Source organism: Vigna radiata, unplaced genomic scaffold (genome assembly GCF_000741045.1).
Source record: "Vigna radiata var. radiata cultivar VC1973A unplaced genomic scaffold, Vradiata_ver6 scaffold_321, whole genome shotgun sequence".
NCBI classification, from domain to species: Eukaryota; Viridiplantae; Streptophyta; class Magnoliopsida; order Fabales; family Fabaceae; genus Vigna; species Vigna radiata.
This window is the reverse complement of record NW_014543610.1, coordinates 263,577-284,067: the sequence shown is the minus strand read 5'-3', so window position 1 is coordinate 284,067 and position 20,491 is coordinate 263,577. Positions and strand designations below refer to the sequence as shown.

The window sequence follows — 20,491 nt, the reverse complement described above, 5'->3', positions numbered from 1 at the left end:
TGACCTTGTCTGGAGGAAGACTGGGGAAGCCAGGCGTGCGCCCCAACATGGAAAATTGGCAACCAAGTGGGAAGGCCCATTCAGAGTCGTCGCAACGCTGAAGAACGGAGCTTATCGCCTTGCTCGGCCAGATGGAAAGCTCCTTCCCAATACGTGGAATGTAACACACTTAAAGTTTTACTTCAGTTAATTATGCTTAGCCGATGTACTCTTTCTACGAATCCTTAAATGAAAGGCCTTCTTTTTCATCCAACTAAGTACTCTGCCGGCAAGGCCGAACATAACTAAGGGATCCGTCCCAAATAAGTTGAAGGGATTCGTCCCTGATAAAAGGGATCCGTCCCAAATAAGTTGAAGGGATCCGTCCCTAATAAAAGGGGATCTGTCCCAAATCGTTCCTACGGGATCCGTCCCACCAAGGGGTCCGTCCCACTAAGAAGAAATCATCCGACCAAAAATCCGACCCAAGCAAACCAGCATGGGCCGATAACGCTTATAAATAATAAAGTTAACAAGACAACAAACAAAAATAAATAGTAAGTTAACCATAAAATGAACCAAATTCATTATACTGTCAAAGTATAAGCAAAAAGCCGGACGGTTCGACCACGCAAACAAAAGCTACGCCTAAATGTTTGCAAGTCGACCTCACGGACCAAAAAATACAGTATTTGAAAAAGATCAAACTCCTGGGTCGGCCTCAACAGCAGGCTCGCTTTCCGTTCCCACGACGGTTTCGTCGTTTAAAGCCCCCTCCATCGGTCGCATCTCGCCCCGGTACACGTCCTTGTACAAGTCAAACCCAGCGGCGGTCGGATCTACCTTAAGAAGATATTGCACTTGACGAAGAGCCTTATTGAACCCTTCTTTGTGCTCATCTATCACGGTGGCGTCCAGCTTGTCGAAAGCATCCTTCGCCTCCTTCAGCTCGGCTTCAAGACGCTTCTTGTCGGCGTTAGCGGCCAAAAGATCTTGGGATAGTCGCTCGCTCTGTTAGGCCAGTTCACCTCCCCTCTTGGCCAATCGGCGGACCTCCAGCTTTTCCTTCTCGACATCTTCTCTTAGACCGTCCTCTACCAGCTTGGCATCCGCCAAAGACTTGTTCGCTGCAGCCAACTTAGAAGCAGCAGTGTCCAAGTCCGCTTGCAACTTGGTTTGCGTCTTAGAGCAGTGCTCATGCTCCTTCGCCAGCGTCTCCACACGACGACGAAGCCCGGCGGAAACGTTCTGTTCATCGGCTAACTCGCGGAGCAATTCTCGAGCCTCGCGACCTTTACTATGTTCGCGAGCTCTACGAGCCAGCATAACGCCCCGGCTCATCAGCTCCACGGCCGCCCCCAGCAGATCTTCTTCGGATAATGGCTCAATGATCGCCAGTTGAGAGGAACTGGGCCAACACTCTATCTTCAACGCTGCGTCAAAGGCAATGTCGAAGACGCCGACCGGTAGGGGATGGAGTGAAGAACTTCCACTGCGACGGTGGCGTTTGGAGGAGGACTTCCCTCCCTCCTTGGTTTTCCTCTTTCGTTCGAGGGGAACGGCCGAATCTGGAGGAGATTCTGAAGAATTGACCAACGTGACAAAAGCAGGGTCCGGTTGAACTTTCTCTGGCGCAGGATCAGCCACCACCTTTTCAGGGCGAACCACTGTCACGGGATCCGCCACCTGTACCTTTACGGGTACGCCAGTAGGTATGCCGGACGAGGTCGCCCGACTAGAGGCCGCGGACGGTTGAGCAACACCTTTCGAGCTGCTCCCCCTGCGCCGTTGAGTAGACGCAAGCCATCCAGACTGGCGAGGCTCTGGTAGTGACATATATCCTGAAAAGAAAACAAGAATTAGCTAAGTCAAAAATGAACATAAGGAAGCCGAACCGGCCATAATCATACCAAAGGCTATTTGGTCATAGTCCTTGTATTTCAGACAGTCGACGAAGCCACGGGCGTTGAGGCGACGGGGTAGATCCTTTATGATCCGAACGGCGTCGCGCTCCAAGTTATTCATGCGGGCTACACCGTACGCCCTTATTTTGGGAGGATCCTCTGTCCAATAAAAGGGGAACCGAGGAGTGCCTTCGACGTCAAAAAACTCTGACTTCCCAGAATCCTTAATTATTATTTTGATATATCTTGTCTTGAAATTTTTGAAAGAATCGAAAAACGACTTGAAAAGAGTGCGATCATGTACAGAGGATAAAGACACCCACCCTCGTCGGGGGGAAGGGCGGACATTGAAGTAATGAAGAAACACCCGAACCATGGGCATTAGCCCAACCGCCGCACATAAGGATGTGAAGGCTTGCATGGTCGCCCACCCGTTTAGATGTAGTTGGGTGGGAGCTATTTTTAACTCCTTAAGGACGGACGCTTGGAAATCGGTGAACGACACTCTGACATACATTTGCTCGAACATATACGCATACACGAAGAAGAAGTCCTCGGTGTTGGAACCCTTCCCATGGTACACGCGCTCGTTCGGATGACTGACGCCCAGACGGAATAGCCGGGCATCCTCAACATCACGGGCGATGTAGGACCGATTCGCCCACCACGACAATTCGTCGTGAGTCCCGAAATCTGAGGTAAACTCACCTACTTCAGGGGAGGCCCACCGATAGCCCCGGATGCGAGGCCATCCTCCGGCCGGTTCGGCCGACTCGCGATCAATCCGTACTCCACCCTTGAGCAAAAATATGCCATAACTATTAACCAATCGATCTCTGTCCGGAGAAGGCGGAACAGAGCTCTCATCCTGATGAGCATCCAGAAACGACGAAGAAACCGAACTCGGAGACGAAACACCCCCAGCCCTAACCTCCGCCTGTCCCCTTTCCAAAGGGACGTCACCGGTCCTTCCCGCCGCACCCCCGCCGCCACGACCCGACGACTCCTCCGATGAGTAAACGCTAATAGCAGCCATTTATTACCTGAAGGTCGAAATTCTGAAGCGGTAAAAAGAGAGAAGTAAAGAGTGAGCAGCCATCCTCTCCCACCCCTATTTATAGCCAAATTTTGAAATTCATCATGCATTACCCACCGTTTGATTCAAAGCACATCAACGGCCCAGATTCGCGACGGTTCACTCCACCACTCAAAATGACCAGTGAGAGGAGAACACGTGTCTCTTCCCGCCTAGTGCCTCCTCAAAAATCGCAACCGTCTCCCCACTCTCAACCTAGTGCCTCCTCAAAAATCGCAACCGTCTCCCTACTCAGTCTTTCAGTTACTTTGTCACTTCAGGCTTGGGGGGCCTATGTACCAGGGAGGACGTCCGGCCCCGTACATCGGGGGAGACGTCCGGGCAATTAACTTACCACTCCATAACTAACCCTTTAGACAACACTTTTGAGTTCGTCCGGCATGGCCGGACGGTTTAGCCGAGGGACGCANCATCATTTACTGACGTTGAACGAGGAAATATCAGGTCATTAATTAATATCATACTAAACAGGATTAAGGACGTTGGGCCCAATCTTGGGCCGTGATTAAAGAAGACTAATCCTTGGCCCATCTGGAAAACTATAAATAATGGTCAAAGATAACAGTAGGTAGGAACATTTATGGTGCATTTACTCTACTTGATAACTTTCTCTTTCTATCTCTAAAAACAGAACTGAGAATTGACCTGAGCGTTGGAGTACTTTTAGTAGGTACCCGGCCGGCCAGGACGAAGAGCAGGAGCAAGACCCAGGATGAACGGAGAGCGTCCAGTCCGGAAATTGTAGAGGAAGATCCCACCAACCCGAAACAAATATGTTTACTAGCATTAAAAATAATAAGATTGGATTTTGCTGCCCCCATCTTTAGAATTTTAAAATAATACATTTTGCTATTGTTTCACAACTAACATCGCAGAAGAATAATTATATATGCAGTTAATTAATTATTCAGAGTCGTAGGTGAAGAAAAAATAATATATTTATTTATTTTAATTCTTAAATTTAAAAAAAAAATAATTAGTTCAGGGTTACATATAAATACACTCATTACTTACAATTATTTTCTTTAAATAAAACAACTTTATGCGTGACCTCATGACAGATATACGTGACCTAACGTGAATCTTCCTTTTTGTAGTAATATTCCAAAATACATTATATCATTAATAAAATTTTAATTGTGACACTAAATAAATTTTAACTTCAATAATTATTAATTTTATTTCATTTTATTTAGAAAAACAATGCTCATCAATATTATAAAGGTGTAATCGGTAATTTATTTGATGTATAAAAAAAAGTTAAAAATTAATTAAAGAATAAGATCATTTTAACGTGATTGTTCGTTTCTTTTTCATAAAGTGTTTGTTTTTCATTTTAGTGTTGTTAAAAATTAAAATATAATTAAACGTAAAAAAAGGAACTTAAATCAACATAGAGAACAAGAAACAAAAAAAAAAATAAAAAATCATAAAGTGTTTGTTTTTCATTTTAGTGTTGTTAAAAATTAAAATATAATTAAGCGTAAGAAAAACTTAAATCAACATCGAAAACAACAAACCAAAAAATAAAAAATAAACAACCCAGTATAAAAGTAATAAAGTGTTAAACATCTTAATTTTTTAAAAAAAGAAAGCATAAGAGACCAAAAGAGTATTTTTATCTTTAGAAATTTTTTACTTAAATTTACATTATTTTAATTAATGAAATTAATTGTTCCAAATTTCAACATAAATATAATTAAATAAAAAAAATATTAATTATATCTTAAACAGTGATTTTAGAGTACTCATTAATATAAAGAAAATATATACATATTTATTGTTTTATGATTTTGGTTTTAAAATGGTATGAAACATTATTAATATTTCATTAAATTTAAATATTTTTGTATTTTTAAATATAATTTATTTTATAAATTTACATAATAAATTTGTATCATATGTGTTCAATAATATATAGACTACATGTCTAAATGTACTTAGCCCTTATGGTATGACCATAGATAAGGAAACTTGTTCAAATACATATCATTTAACTAAAACAGTATTCCTCATACTTCCAAATACAACTTGATCATCGTATCTAGATGTACTCAACTTTCATAGTATATGATCCTGTATAATGATGGCTTGTTCGAATACAAGTCGACCAACCATAATTGACAACTTAACGTTGACTAAGTTGACTAACTTAAGGTCAAACAAATGAGTTAATCAATTATTAACAAAGATAATTAGTCACCTAAGTCATATTCATCCATGAAAAAAATACATAAACATAGTATAAATAACACAACACGAAAAACAATAATTATATTCATTAATTATTGTATTTACACATAACTCCTACTTTGATTTGGAGAAACTTGTTGGGTCTATCGAGGAGGATATTATCTCTAGGTTACATAAACACCAATAACGTCCAACCATATAAAAAATTCACACCACTTTCTATCCAAAACCTTACAATGAATTAATGAGTCTTCCACTTTTATATAATGAATGTTCTACTTTTTCATTTTTATCCAATGTGAAGTTTTGAATCACACTTGGATTCTCAACATAGCTTTATAAGAATAAAATTAATTTTAATTTAAAAAAATGTTTATTTTATTTGTTTTTATCTCTTAAAATTTCAGAATATATATATATATATATATATATATATATATATATATATATATATATATATTGGTGAAAGAAAAGAAAATCATCATTGAACGCGGAAATGATACGTGACACCGACATATTTGAATATGGATTGAGATTTGGACTAAACCTAACACTCTTAACATCACCAACTTGTGGTCTTGTGGGACGATATCTAACAAATCACAAACATCTAAACTTCTTTTCATGTGTAATGTCTTAACACTTTACATTATCCAAAATTTTATCAAACTTCTCCTTAAATAAATAACGAAATTATTTACATCTCATTTAGTTATTCATACTCATTTCTGTGTAAATACACGATCTAAATAAAGTTCTTAATTATTTTTTTCTTCTATAATTGTACCCGTCTTTAATGTAAATTCTTATTCCATATAATACCCAAACTTCATTTTTTATTAAAAATAATATCAAAATGTTAAAGGAATTGCATCCGAGTTATACTAATACCCTCACTTAATAATAATAAAATATATAAAAAAAAAGTATGCAAAATGTAACGGTGATGCAGGAACGACAAGTGCGGTAGACAAGTAACGCAGCGCGAAAAAAAGATAAAAGCTGTATTAGGGAAACACGTGCATGCTGCATGAACAATACTTTTTATAGCACTGTTTATTCATCATTGTGTAATGATAGTACTTTATTTAAATTGTAATTATTATATATTTTCATTTCTTTTAATATAAAGATATGTTAATCTTCAGAATCATAAATAATAAATGGTTTAAATGAAAAATAATTCTTTTAAAATCACTAATGAAGTAACTTAATCATATAAATCACAGGTAAATTACTAGACCTGTGTGAAAAAAAAAAAGTTATCCTTTAATGATGCAGAGTTACAGAAAAATAAAGGAAAATAATATTTTAACATCAATTTAATACTATTTTGACACTGCGCATGTATCAAAACGTAGTTGGACTATTTCAAATTAGAAAAAGCTAAGACAATGGCATATTTGAAAGAAAAAGATCGAAGTTTTTTTTTTTTTTAATTTGAAATCGTCCAATCACATTTTAACACGTGTGCAATATCAAAATGGTGTCAAAAAATCATTTTCCAAAAATAAATACTCTATATATTTTTGTTTGTATCAAGGAATTTTTTTATAAAAGCATAAAGACTATGAAAAAAAATTATTTTAAATTACGTTGGGATACTCATTTTGTGTGAGTTCGAGGTTCCTAAATGCTTCCAGCAATAAATAAATTTTAGAGATACCATAATTAAAAAGGTATATTGATCTTTAACCCTGTAATTTGAACTTACCTGCTTAAAGAACACAAGAATCAAGCAACATGGTAGATGTGGTTGATTAGTATATTATATAGTGCATGAGTAGGAGTTGGCACGCACCTGTGGCCCATTGAAGAGATACTGAACAGAGTGCATTGACATGATATTGCAGCTGGAAAAGACGCGCCTTGTCCCTCATTTTATATTGGAATCATAAAAATGCATGTAATTTTTGGTGAACTCATTCAATGTATTGTATTAGGAACAAACAACTAGTTTGTTAGTTACAGCTTGTGACTGTGTGAAAGACAGAGAGAGAGATAGAGAGAGATCTTCAGATTTAACTCTTCTGGGTTCACTTCTTACAGAGTGACAAGTTCCAGTCTGAGTTTCCTAGATTCCTGACAGGGGTTTAAGGTTGTGGGCACTTCATGTTCGGAAAAAAGTTATGGCCTTTACTCCCATTGGAGAATGTCTGAATCTGCTAGGCACTGTCGTTAAAGTAGAATCAAGGAAAATATATGCATTTAAAGGAGCTAGTAAAGTGTCTTGGGAATGACTGAATGATTTGCAAATGAGGTTGGTCTGAATAGTTCAGAAGGGTTCTCAGAAAGGAAAAGAAAGAGCCTTGTTTTTTGTTTTATTTTTTCTTTTCTATTATCTCTGGAGAAAGTGAGAGAAACAAGGTCAAGGAAATTTCTTTTCACCATCTTTGTCATAGTGGAAACTGTTTTCGTTTTTTCTTTTTTCTGGAAGAGTCTTTGATGGTTATGGAAGATTTTGACATGCAGTGAGGAGCAAGCCACCAGGTTCTTTTGGGGGCTTTGCCAAAGTTTACTTTGTTAGCAAGTGGTATGTATTTGTGTCTTATGGTTAAACCATTGGAGTCAATGAAAAAGAGATTGGAAATTAGAGCTTCCATTTGGGTCGTATTCATATTCCTTTGATCTGTTCTATCTTTGTATTTGGATGTAAATTAGTAGTCAAGATCACTACTTGCTATCGTCTGTTGAAGAAAGATACTGCCATTAGAATTTCTACTTATGGGATTCAGTGTTACCCCATTGATTTATAGGCTGATTAAGGGGTGCACTATGACTTCTGTTTGTATAATTGTCCAAGGAGATTTTTTATGAGACTATGTCTTAAGTCCATTGAAGAAGTTGGCCTGTGACTTTATTAGGCATAGCCATAGCCATATTCAAGGTTTGGTCTGTGATTTGGGTATTTCAAAATGGACAATAATGAACAGGAAACAAGGTCATTGGCCCTGACTCCTACATGGTCAGTTGCTACTGTGTTGACTGTCTTTGTTGCTGTCTCTCTGCTTGTGGAGCGCTCCATTCACCGTTTAAGCAATGTAAGTAATAGTTAGACTAGAATCTATGTTGGTTCTTGATGTTAATTTCTCTGGTGTTGCAAAAAGTTGCATGCGAAAAGTTGGAATTTTTTTTCAATTTTCAAGGCATTCTCAAACTTATGGTGAAGACTGAAGCTACTATCAGGCTTGTCAATGAGTTCAGAAAGGGAACGATAGAGCCAAAAAAAGTGAAAAGAGAAAAACAAAATTAGTATTTTGCATTACAACTAATTAGGGTCAGAAATTTCATTTCTGGGTGGAATGTAATGTAACTCTAAAATAGATTTAACAGGATCTGCATTAGTTGACATGGAAAGAAGTTTTCACTCTCTTCATATGCATTTCACTTTTCATTTTCTGTTTAAAATTTAAAGCTTGATTCTGTCTTAATCACATACTTGTCTTACTTGTGATTGAAGAACAATCCTTTCATTATCAAATACTTTGCTTTTGGCATGAATTCTGATGTATGATTACGTTTTTCTGTGACTGCAGTGGCTGCGGAAAACTAACCGAAAACCTTTGCTTGCAGCTTTAGAGAAGATGAAGGAAGGTGCTGTGCATTAAGTTATACTTGTATTGTATTCGTTTTAGATATAAACAATTATTCTTACTAATCAGTTCCCATTATTTTGGAATTCCATCTTCAGAATTGATGTTACTCGGGTTTATATCACTCTTATTAACAGCTACCTCACGCATGATAGCAAATATTTGCATTCCATCAAAGTTCTACAACAGTGCTTTTGCTCCGTGCACTAGATCCCAGATTGATGAACAAATGGAAGAGAATGGATCTGAAAAGCGTAAACTATGGATGGCTTCTGCTTATCATGTATCAGGGAGGATGTTGAACGGAATAAATAGAAGCACTTGTAAAGAGGCATGAGAAATATACCTTACATGTATAAAATTTGACTATCACTTGCTTTTACTGCTCTAGATTATTGTAGTTAATCTGCAATTTGTTATCATGCTCAGGGTTATGAACCATTTGTTTCGTATGAAGGTCTAGAGCAGCTGCACAGGTTCATTTTTGTCATGGCAGTGACTCATATATCTTACAGTTGCCTAACTATGTTGTTGGCCATTGTGAAGGTGAGTTATTGTTTTCTGTTAATAGATTAAGAATGTCTGCCAAATACTTGTCACTGTTTTTAAAAAAATGGTTTATGTGTGAATTTTCTTCTTCAAAATGTGCTTGGGTTTTCACAATGATTTTTCTAGTTCTTTACCATGATTAAAACCTTAAGAAAATTGGGATGATGTTATAAAATAGTTTGAGCCATTCTAAATAACTTTTGATACAATGTGTATTTCATTTATGTTGACAGAAATGGACTACCATATGCCTTTTTCATCTTACATCTCACATAAATCTTGGTATTTACTTATTGTATTGTTCAAACAAAGTAAAAGTATGGAGATCGGTCCTATGAAAATTAACTAAGTAATCCATGAAAAACATTTTTGCATTGATAAAAATATCATTTTGGATTTTGTTTGACATAATAACAATAGTAGTTCAAACCAGATTCACAGTTGGAGAGTGTGGGAAGATGAGGCTCACATGGATCGGCGTGATTCATTATCTGGTAAGCACATTGCCCTTTGAATGAAAACTATTTCTATGTTATCCTTTTTAGTTGTATGATTGATATACAAACTTACAAAGCACATTGATCAGGTTTGTTATCCTATAATGCATCTCTTCTCTCAGTTATGCAGTCAATGCAGATAACACAATCTGTTTATATAATTAAAATCCAAAAGCATTTCTGTGTTTGATCTCTCCCAATTCACTTCACTGATCCTGTTTGAGAGTTTAGTAGGCTTGTATGAGAGTTGACCATTGACAGAAAATGTGGTCATGAAGTGCATATTTTAACCATATTTTGAATTTGATTTTTCAATTCTTTTGTTTCAACAGAAATTACAAGAGAGTTGACTATGAGAAGGCAATCAACCTTTGTCAAGTCTCATTTATCAAATCCATTGTTCAAAAACAGTTCCCTTATTTGGGTGGTAATTATATATCTCCCCTTCTTTTCTTGTTTCCAATTGGTTTCATTTCATTAGTGTATTTTTAACATTACCCTCTTTAGTTTCTTAAAGTTATTTGATGAAAGAACTAGGAAGATTTGTTTTCATTAACTACGTTGACTAAAATATGACTAGAATTCTAATGATTTCATTTTCGAAGCTGTCAAGCTTATGGGAATTCAGTTTGTGGTTCTCCGCATACTATTAGTACATTGGAGCTAATTGCATGAATCTCTTATTACTATCAGCCTTTTTAAAGAACAAAACAGCATGCTTTATTTGAATCTTTTATTCCTAGGTACCTTGTACCCCCTCCTACTAAATTTATATATCATTTTGATCATCTAGTTCTATGTAAATTCCGGTTTCATTTTGAAGCATTTACTCAGTAATAGTATAACTGCATATCTATCTAATTTTAATTTTAAATAAGCTGCAGACATGTTTTTTCCGACAATTTGCACATTCTGTGGTTCGTGCTGATTATCTTACACTTCGCAAAGGCTTCATCATGGTACGCAGTATTGCAATAAAATTTGTCTTTTGTATGGTTGGTTTAAGCTATCTAATGTGGTTCTCATCTCACAATTAATATGTTTCCCAAAGTTCTTTTGCTAATTTGTTTTTAAAACTCTTATCCCACCATATGTCAAAATGCAGAATTTAACAAACTTTTATCTTTTCTTAAGAAAACTATGGTCCTAAGTTCCTAGTGGAAACTGAAAAAGACTACTTAAAGACATATACTTCGTGCATTTGCTTAATATTCGTTTTCTACAATCTGATTTTAAATCTGTAATTGCATTAACTGCAATTTTAAATAGCAATCCCTGGGGTAGTTGTATATCAGGTTTTTGGAACTATGTTGTATGTGTGCACTACTATTTTGTGAATGTACACTACTTACTATGTTTTCCTTCTTCATGTCAGAATCACCACCTTTCATTAAAGTATGATTTCCACAGCTACATGGTTCGGTCTATGGAAGAGGAATTCCAAAGGATAGTTGGTGTGAGGTTAGAAATAGTCTTGATTCGGCAGTCAGTTTCATGATTTTTTCTTCAGACACCAATTTCAGTTATTACAGTATCATAACATCTCTAGTGCACTTTTATGTGCATTCCCATTATCTTAAATTTCAAAGATGACCTGTTTTAATTGTAAATATCCATTTACTTGTATTTAGTGTTTTGATAGGTAGTTAAATTTTCTATGCTATACTCATTGCAAATTATCCAAATAAGAAGGCGAGAATATAATGTCTTGAGCATCTTGGACTTATTCTTGTTACATTTGTATTGCTTTAGTTTTTCAGCAACTGATTCTCATGAAGAAGTTGAAAGCTGATTGTCTGTAAAATCTCTTGCAGTGGCCCACTCTGGGGATTTGTTGTTGGCTTCATGCTTTTCAACATTAAAGGTATAGCCTTTTATAAGCAGTCCAGGAGAAAATCAGTTTATAGTTCCTTGATTTCAGTCCCTTTTCTCTGTAAGATTTACTGAAGCATTGTGGTAAGATCAATCTTGGTTTTGCATGTTGTTGAATCTTACAGATGGTAATTTTTTGGGGTGGTTTATGCAGGATCTAACCTATATTTCTGGATAGCTATCATTCCTGTATCTGTAAGTTACTTTGTTATTTCCTTCATTTTCTTTTAGTTATCCTAATTGCATCAAATGCCAGTGTGGTGGATAAACTGCACTTGTAAACTTTAATTCCAGAACCATTTAGATGCTGTGGATGGCATGTGATTGGTTCTTTGTGAAATAGTTGGTGGGTTTTTTCTATGGAATTTGAATAGAATAACTTACTTAAATTATGTCCTTATTCACTAAAGTTCTTTGTAATTTTTGTATGATAAATGAATTAATTGAGTAAATTATTGATGACATTCAACAATACAATCATTATGTTTCATGAAAAGCTTGTGCTTTTGGTGGGAACAAAGCTACAGCATGTCATTGCAACCTTGGCATTGGAGAATGCTGGAATTGCAGGGTTCTTCCCAGAAGCAAAGTTGAGGCCTCGTGATGAACTCTTTTGGTTTAATAAGCCTGAGCTATTATTGTCCTTGATCCATTTCATTCTCTTCCAGGTTGGCCATGGTTCGTCTACATCTTATGCCATGTTTTCTTACTTAAGTTTGTTATTTTAGTATTAACTTCTGATTCTTTATTCTTTTTGGCAGAATGCATTTGAGCTGGCTTCATTCTTTTGGTTCTGGGTACTTCCTTATCCATTTTACAACCTAGAATTAGATATGGACTAATAGGAATCATATTGTTTTAAGGTTGAATTATTAAAAAATAGCTATATTGCTTCAACATACGTATACCCAAAATTCTGATCAAGATTCAGGTTTTTTAGGGAGTTATAATGAAATAAGATACAACTATATATTTGTGTTTATGAATCATAATACAGATTGCAACTTTGAGTTTTTGCATTTGACTAAACTATTAAAATTTGTTTTTTGACTACAGTGGCAGTTCGGATATGATTCTTGCTTTATTAGGAATCACCTTCTCCTCTATTTAAGGCTAATATTGGGGTATGCAGAAATCAACTTTTTCCCCTATTCAGGATTTTACATGCAATGCTCGTCTAAACTAATTCAATAAAGAATTAACATGCCATTAATATAAAATAACTACTTGGCATGGGTGTTATTCAACTATTTAATGTAAAATGTCGCCATTGGATGTTTACTGGTTTAGTTTACACAAGACAAATCAACATGCACCTTACATTTCAACTTTGCAGCTTTGCAGGACAGTTTCTTTGTAGCTACAGCACCTTGCCACTATATGCACTTGTTACACAGGTAGGTTAACCCTTGTTAGAAAAAGGAAAATGTAATAATATCTTACTATGCATTTGTTTAATTCTCTTCTCATCTTTTGGTTTTAAAAGCTGTTTTCTAGAATAATTACACACTACTCAAAAGTCAAATTTTCATCCTAAACAAGGGAGTTTTGTTTTTATTGCACAGATAAAGTCAAATTTATAAGTGAATATAAATCACACTTTATAAGTCAGTTTTGTGAAATTGAGTTAAATTTAAAGTTTATTTAGTTCTGAAAATTGTTTCTTAAACTTGTGATTTAAAATCCAAAGAACAAAAGGAAATAGATGTTTTCTCATCTTATACTACTTTTCTAGTAATTACTGTAGCTGTTACTTGTCTTGCTTGACCCTCTCTACCAGTTGTTTGAATACTAATAACTATTTTGTGAAACTGTAAATCGCACAATCTATATCTGACAAGTTTTCAGTATTTGGAAGCCTATGGTATTACTTAATACTGAATAATCCGTCATGTGTTGCATGAAAAATGGAATTGACACACTGAGTGAATGATATTAGTGAAGGGCTTTTGCTTTTTCCACTGTAATGTTCCTTGCAACTACAGCTTTTCAATGTTTATATCAGATGGGAACAAACTACAAGGCAGCATTAATCCCACAGAGGATAAGAGAAACAATTCATGGATGGGGTAAGGCAGCTAGGAGGAAGAGAAAACATGGTATGTTCCCTGATGATTCCACCATTCATACAGACACAAGCACTGTGTTGTCTATTGAAGAAGATGATCAATTAATTGATGCCCCTGAAGTAGAATTACAACCAGTCAATGCTGTTACATCTACCCCTTCTCCCATTGCCAATGAAACTTCAAGTAGGGTTGCTACACCCCTCCTAAGACCCTCTGCTTCAATATCTTCAGCTCATAGCAGTTCTAAAGCTGAAGTAATTTTAAGATGCTCCTCTATGCCAAGTGGGAGATAAAATATCTGCAATGGAGGAAAATGAAAAAGGTTAACTGGTATATTGATGAAGATAGTATGATAATTAAAGATGTATAAGATGATTACTAGTTCACTTAAGAAAAGCTTTACAAGGTAATAGTGCTTTCGGACATTACTAATATGTGGAACAACTATAGAATATGGGTGACTTTTGTTGGTATCAAGCAGTAACACAAGTTCTTTTTGGATTTGACTTGATGTAAATTGTTAATGTTGATTATACATTAAAGAAAATGGATGTTAATGAAGTTTGCAGAAAACTCCTTTGTGCTATGGATGCACAATTTATGACAGTCTTTTTTATACAAACTGCATAATTGGATACATACTATATATGTTACATGAAGGAATTGGTGTAATTAATATGAATTAGATCATTCAATAAGTACTTTTCCCCTTTTTCTCCCTTCCATTTCCCTCTCCCTCCTCCTAACATTTCATGACTTAAGCAAACTTTTACTACTTTTTAATGTCTTTGAATGTTAATAAGAAAAATATATGTATACATATAAAATACAAGTAAATCTTAATCACCTCCTCCATAGTTTATATTTTAGTTTTGCATGCAAAGGAAAATGAATGATATAAAAACAATTGTTTTTGCTTGATATAATAAATTTCAAATTATAATTTAATAATATTTTATAATTTTGAAAATGATTCATGTAAGATTTCAAACTTGCTTGATATTTGAAAATTTTGTTCATGTAATAAGTAATAAAGTTTTTTTCTTATTCAAGATCTCTACACCAGTTTTCATGTAAACGTGTAATTTACTCTATTTTCATACATTAAAATATCATTTGATTACACTTCTAATCATACACATATCTAGTGTCGAGTCTTCTATTAAAGTTTACTTTGAATAGACTAATTTTTTTAGATATTGTTATATATGTTTGATCTTTGCAAATGAGTTAATATTTTTTACTAAATATTTGAGATGGGTAGTAGTTCACGATGTGTTATCATGTTTGTAGTGTTGTTGAATCACACTATTATACATATTCTAGAAAAATTGTTCCGAAAATTCTCTTCTGGAAATCCTGTTCGGAAACTCTTATTATGGAAATTTCGAAAAGTTTATTCTGGAAATTTTACATATAATTTGGAAGTCACGGTAATATGGACATTTTTGGGGTGTACGAAGAAACTGTAGGGGTGCAAGAAGTAAAAATCCAACTAAAAGCTATATATATATATATATATATATATATATATATATATATATATATATATATATATATATATATATATATAATAGTGTGATTGCATGTCCATAAACTTTTTTTCTTAAGAAAGGTTTGTGTTGCAAGGGATGAAAAGCAAACATTGAAACTCAAGAATTGACAATCAAGAACCTCCAACTGAAGACATTATAATTCATCACAAGATGCGAGTTTGAGTAAGGTTATAATTACACAAGAACAATGATTGGATTTGTTTGGTTGTGGCCATAACATGACATCCTAGCATAAACCCATTTGTCAAAGATTAAAACTATCTAAAGAGCTACCTTAATCATACGGAACCTTTGTTGAACATTGTATATAACATATATACAAGGAAAAGAGCAGAACTAGGTGTGAAAAATTAAGCACCTTTAACAAAATTCTAAATCCGGAAGCCCTGTTAAAATTCTTCATTGGGATCCTTGTGTAAGTCTCTGCGTCTCATTTTGGTCTCCCAGGGTTTCAATGAGAAGAGGTGGAGCATACTGTGCGGTTCCATGCTCTTCAGAATCTTGACAAAATGAGAGAATGATAGTGTCTATTGACATCTCTACAACTGCAAAGAAAAGGGTTGCAACAACATATCCAAGAGCCCAGCAAACCTGCATTGCACAAAATTACCATCTTTTATGCTTTGCTTAAACCATTATTGATTTTCAAGCCCTAGTCTTACAAGATTATAAACATACCACAACAGGCAAAAGTGGAGATGATATCTTGTTATGTGCGGATCTGTACTTGTGTGTGTCCAACATGAGGAAAGCAAAAAGAGCACTTGAAAGGCTGACACATAGTTTTCCAAGGAACAAAATAACATCTCCAATCACATTCACACGTCCAATCCGTAGGATGTTACTCATGATCAATTCAGTTGCAATAGCAGAAGCTTTAAAGAAACTTTTACCCGTTATAGCAATCTGCAGGTGTGAGGCAAACATGTAAAATGCAGAAAGACAAATTAATAAATTATACTATAAACAAACTATTTAACATGCAACATAAATGGCTTATGGAAGATTAACAAAAATTACCATGACATATGCATTTCGGTTCACTGATTTGATGGTCCACCCAATACATCTTTGAAAGCATTGAGAACACTGGTAAGCAGCTCTGCCAATCCAGCTATCAGGCTCGTGACCGGAGACTTTTAGTTTCCGGCGAATAGATTCGAGCAGAAACCGGATTGACTCTATAAATGATACAGTCAGAGAACCAAGAGCCACAGAACCAAGACTGTAAAGCATAAGCCTCTTCATGGAGGAAAATACTGAAAGAAAGGGAATTTCAGGCTGCATAGAGAAAGATGAAAAACATTTAATATCGTATAAAAGATAATTTGTAACCATCAAAAGAAAAAGGTTTAGTTAATTGATAAACCAAATTCCAATCAGCCAAACAGACCAAAACCCGATGTTTGTCATTTAATCTAACTCTGAAAATTTTCCTTGATACAAGGAAATTTATAATCTAGTTAAGCCCAATAAATTATTGTGACAAATTGACTTCCTCTTTCCCATATCTTTAGATGCTTGCATCACTATTATTGAGATATTAAACAAGAAAAGAGTAGAGAGGAAAACATTAACAGATCAAGGTAGTGAGGACAATTTAGTCAAATATAATGATGCTTTACTTCCATCAAATATTTCTTAACCTATGGTTACTATCCTTAAACATCAAAGATATGAGGAGCTTGTAAAATGATATCATATTTCAACAATTTTTAATCCTACAGTAGTATAGCTTATACTGATTAAGAATAATTTCTGAGCCAAATTTATTCAATCACCACATCATCAGAATTATACAACAATCACCACCCAATCCCAGAATGTTTGGTTGGCTACTGGGTTAAACAGTGACGTTGAACTTAGTAGAAAAGCAATTTATTAGTCATATTATTCACCATAATCTCCTTTAATAATTTTCTCTGGTGTTCTTTTTTTTTTTGGTCTGGTTTTATCAATTTTCATGAAGCTAAAAATCACGCAATCTAGTTCTGTTAATAATACATCCTCTCAATTATGGAAAAACAAACTCTTCTAAATTGTTCATTTCTTCATTAGCATGGTATTTTGACTTACAGATGCTTCACCATGGGCCCAATAATAAGAAGCAACAGATCCAGCAATCACTGTTGACAAGCAAGCTATGAAAAATTGTGTAGCCCAATAACAGCCAAAAAGGTGAAAAAGGATGGCAGCTCCAATATGCGGCGTGTAATGAATGCTATATCCACAACACCGATCACATATCACCTTTTTCTCGATGAGGTCATATGTGCAGCAATTAGAATTGCAGTTGTTCTGAACAACCTGACCAGAGCTGAACAAATGTAGAGCAGCAGAAATCCAGAAAATATAGAAGACTGCAAGGATACCACAAGGTATGATTGGAAAAATAATAAGTGCTTGAACTTCTCCTATCACTTTTGCAGCAACCTGTGAGCAATATTTGCATTAAATCAATTGAACTGATTGTCTACGTCAATGTGTCATAAGGGAAACAATGCTGTATCATCATTCACAATTATTACAATGCTAGCATTGCTATGTTGTATCATACTGTGACTAAGGGCTCTGTTATGTGTGACAATCTTGTGAAAGAGAATTTATGCATAACTTAGTGACAACTGAATGTGAAAACTATCATTGTATGAGATTGTAGGTTATAGAAATGATGAAATTAATATTCCATAATCGGACACATCAGACATTAGCAATGAAATAGTTGTTATGGTTAACAAAAAATATCATTGGCAGCGAAAGGGATAAAATATTAAGCATACGTTCATTAAATAGTTAAACAAGAACAATAGATGCTCAAATTGATACTGTGAATACTACTGCTGCCAGATGCAGACCTAGCAAGACTAGAATTTCCCTGACCGGTGAGTGTAGATGTACTCCAATTGCTTACTCTAAGTAACTAGCAATCATCAAGGGGAAGGAGTACAACTTTATGAGATAAGACGAGTCTGCCACAAAAACTTTACTGTTTGTATTTTCTTTTCATTACTTTAACCACAAAGACTAACAGAAGTGGGAGATGTTTCTAAATACTACTGTAATAGCGCAAACTAATCCATTTTACAGAGACCAACCAAAACAGGCCTTTTTTCTATGGAAAAACTAACACATTATTCCCCTGTACTTTTTTCACCTTTTTGCCATGTTTCAATTAACAAAACACCAAGTTACTTCTACTTTTGTAGTGTTTGTTTTAGTTAATTCTAATGGAAGTTATTGTTTCTTTTACACAATAGCCTATTGTGGTTTGGCACATCATAAAGCTTACCTTTATCATCAAACCTCCTATGGAGAAATAAACACTTGAGATTTTTTGTTTTGTACATCTAACTAACTTGTAACGATTTTGTAGTCCTTTGATGTTGAACGTTGTTCATGCCAGAAAAAAATAGAAACAGTGACACATTACAATGTATTTAATAACCCTTATTACTAAATCCATGAGACATATCTTTCAGTTCTAACTTTTAGTTTGTTATTTGTTCCAAATTGGTGAGATTCACTTCATTTGTTTGGTTGGGGATGTTCTTGTATTGTTCTTGGGCTTCTTTATTGGCACTCTGAGAAAAACAACAAAGAACTTAACCGATCTTGGAGGAACATGCCACCTAGAACACAACCGTTTTACATTGCTCACCTAGACATAGGCCACCCTTGTTCCTTTCACCAATCTTTTTAGTACTTGTTTTAACCCCCTTTTCCTCCTTTTACTACATGTTGAGATTCAAGTCCTCCTGAACACTTTGAGAGTGTGTTTGTACCCTGGTCTTTTCTTTATGTAGTCTAAAATAGCATCTTGTTTTATCCACTCCTTTTTTTGGTCCTCCACAATTTCTTCAAAAAAGCTTAATGGCAAAAAATATTTATCTTGTTTTGCATATATTGAACTTCGGTTTCTTGGCCAAGGTTTTTGTGATCACTTGGAAGAAGATGATAGTGAAATACCAGCAATCGAGGTTCAACAAATAGTGGAAGAAGATGGATTTTCAACTTTATGTCTTGTGACAATCTATGGAACCCAATATATTGGGAACTCTTAGAGCTCAAAACTTCAAACACCTTGTGAAAAAAGACCAAGAGCATTTTTCAACAAATAACGTTCAATGTCATTATGATTATGTTCATAAATAGATATCTATTAAACAAACAGATCACAACATGAACTCTAGAAAACCTAACAACAAGACTACTTTGTGTTCCCACTCTTGACAACAAAAATCTTCATGATTATGCTAAATTATGTCATAGTGTCCACTCGTAGGAGGGTAGGCCGCCTAAATAGAGGAGGATAAAGTGATTAAGGATGTCCCCAGTGCTTTTATTGTAAGATACGAGTCATACTCAAGAAAAGTGTTTCTCTTTACATGGTTTCCTTGACAAAACAACCAATGTCTTTAAACTTGAGAATGCTGAATTCATATTTTCTGATGAAGAGTACGGTAAATATCTAAGTTTAAAACCCAATAGCCAAGCACAATCTTTCACCCAATCTAGCTTGTCAACAACTTGCATTTGTCAAACCGTGGAAAGCCAAAGTCCATGAATACTTGATTCAAGTGCTTTTGTTCGTATTTTTTATAACAATTGATTCAGTCACTTATTTTTATGTTCCTATACTGTTCTTATGTTCTTAAATCCGCGATTTAGCTTAAACATGACATATTCTCATATTCCATAGAAAATAGTGTTGGAGTGCAAACAAAGTCCCACATTGAGTGAAAGAAGGGCTGGTCAAGGGTTTATATACACATAGATATCTCCAATGGTAAGAGGCCTTTTGGAGTGGTACGAAAAACATATCCGTGAGGGCTTGGCCCAAAGCAGACAATGTATTACCATGTGTGGAGATCTATGTGTGTCGAACCTTCCCTCAACAAATAGGAGATGCAATATTTGGTTTTGATCAATTGATTCACTCTGGTAAGAAAACCGCTCAGATTTCACCAATCCACTACAAAATCCTTCAAATACTTTACAAAATTTGTCACAAAACCTAACTGACAGTGAAAACTTTGGTGCCAAACCTGACCAAGTGTTGATGCTGGTCGTGGTTCCAGTTCAGTGGTGTTGATTGTGGTTCTGGAACTATTTCTAGTGTTAATACTAGTTCAAAATGGCTTGGTTAAAATTCTAATCAATGTGCCTAAATTGTTGTTGGTTAT

At 35.2% G+C, this 20,491-nt stretch overlaps 2 protein-coding genes across 4 annotated transcripts in view; one reads left to right on the top strand and one right to left on the bottom strand.

The window, feature by feature from the left end:
- Positions 1-6,993: 6,993 nt before the first annotated feature.
- On the top strand, positions 6,994-14,353 carry LOC106754638 (MLO-like protein 11). Of its 2 annotated transcripts, none has more exons than XM_014636685.2 (15): positions 6,994-8,213; positions 8,709-8,766; positions 8,903-9,096; positions 9,195-9,311; positions 9,748-9,808; positions 10,144-10,238; positions 10,696-10,770; positions 11,187-11,272; positions 11,626-11,675; positions 11,838-11,878; positions 12,181-12,351; positions 12,445-12,480; positions 12,740-12,807; positions 13,020-13,080; positions 13,689-14,353. In XM_014636685.2, the coding sequence occupies exons 1-15, from the start codon at positions 8,088-8,090 to the stop codon at positions 14,043-14,045; spliced, it is 1,596 nt and encodes a 531-aa protein (XP_014492171.1). In that variant the 5' UTR covers positions 6,994-8,087; the 3' UTR covers positions 14,046-14,353. The 2 variants fall into 2 exon arrangements, with proteins under 2 accessions (XP_014492171.1, XP_014492170.1); XM_014636684.2 differs by having other exon boundaries at positions 6,996-8,213; positions 8,864-9,096.
- The window catches only part of LOC106754630 (choline transporter protein 1), an 11,958-nt gene continuing 5,278 nt past the window's right edge, over positions 13,812-20,491 (bottom strand). The window contains exons 7-11 of one of the 2 annotated variants that reach the window (XM_022778017.1): positions 17,385-17,741; positions 16,329-16,589; positions 15,987-16,214; positions 15,667-15,899; positions 13,812-14,050 (exon numbers count right to left, since the gene is read on the bottom strand). In XM_022778017.1, the coding sequence (XP_022633738.1) occupies positions 15,708-15,899; positions 15,987-16,214; positions 16,329-16,589; positions 17,385-17,741 (1,038 nt within the window). In that variant the 3' untranslated portion in view covers positions 13,812-14,050; positions 15,667-15,707. Of the gene's footprint in view, positions 14,051-15,411; positions 15,900-15,986; positions 16,215-16,328; positions 16,590-17,384; positions 17,742-20,491 lie in introns of those variants that run through there. The other variant, XM_014636672.2, reaches the window with a different exon arrangement.

Bases quoted from the DNA above. Each gene is read 5' to 3' on its own strand.
- LOC106754638 (XM_014636684.2), top strand. From the start codon at position 8,088: ATGGACAATAATGAACAGGAAACAAGGTCATTGGCCCTGACTCCTACA. The intron at 8,214-8,708 runs GTAAGTAATAGT...CTGTGACTGCAG, and splicing joins CCATTCACCGTTTAAGCAAT to TGGCTGCGGAAAACTAACCG. The intron at 12,352-12,444 runs GTTGGCCATGGT...TCTTTTTGGCAG, and splicing joins TCCATTTCATTCTCTTCCAG to AATGCATTTGAGCTGGCTTC.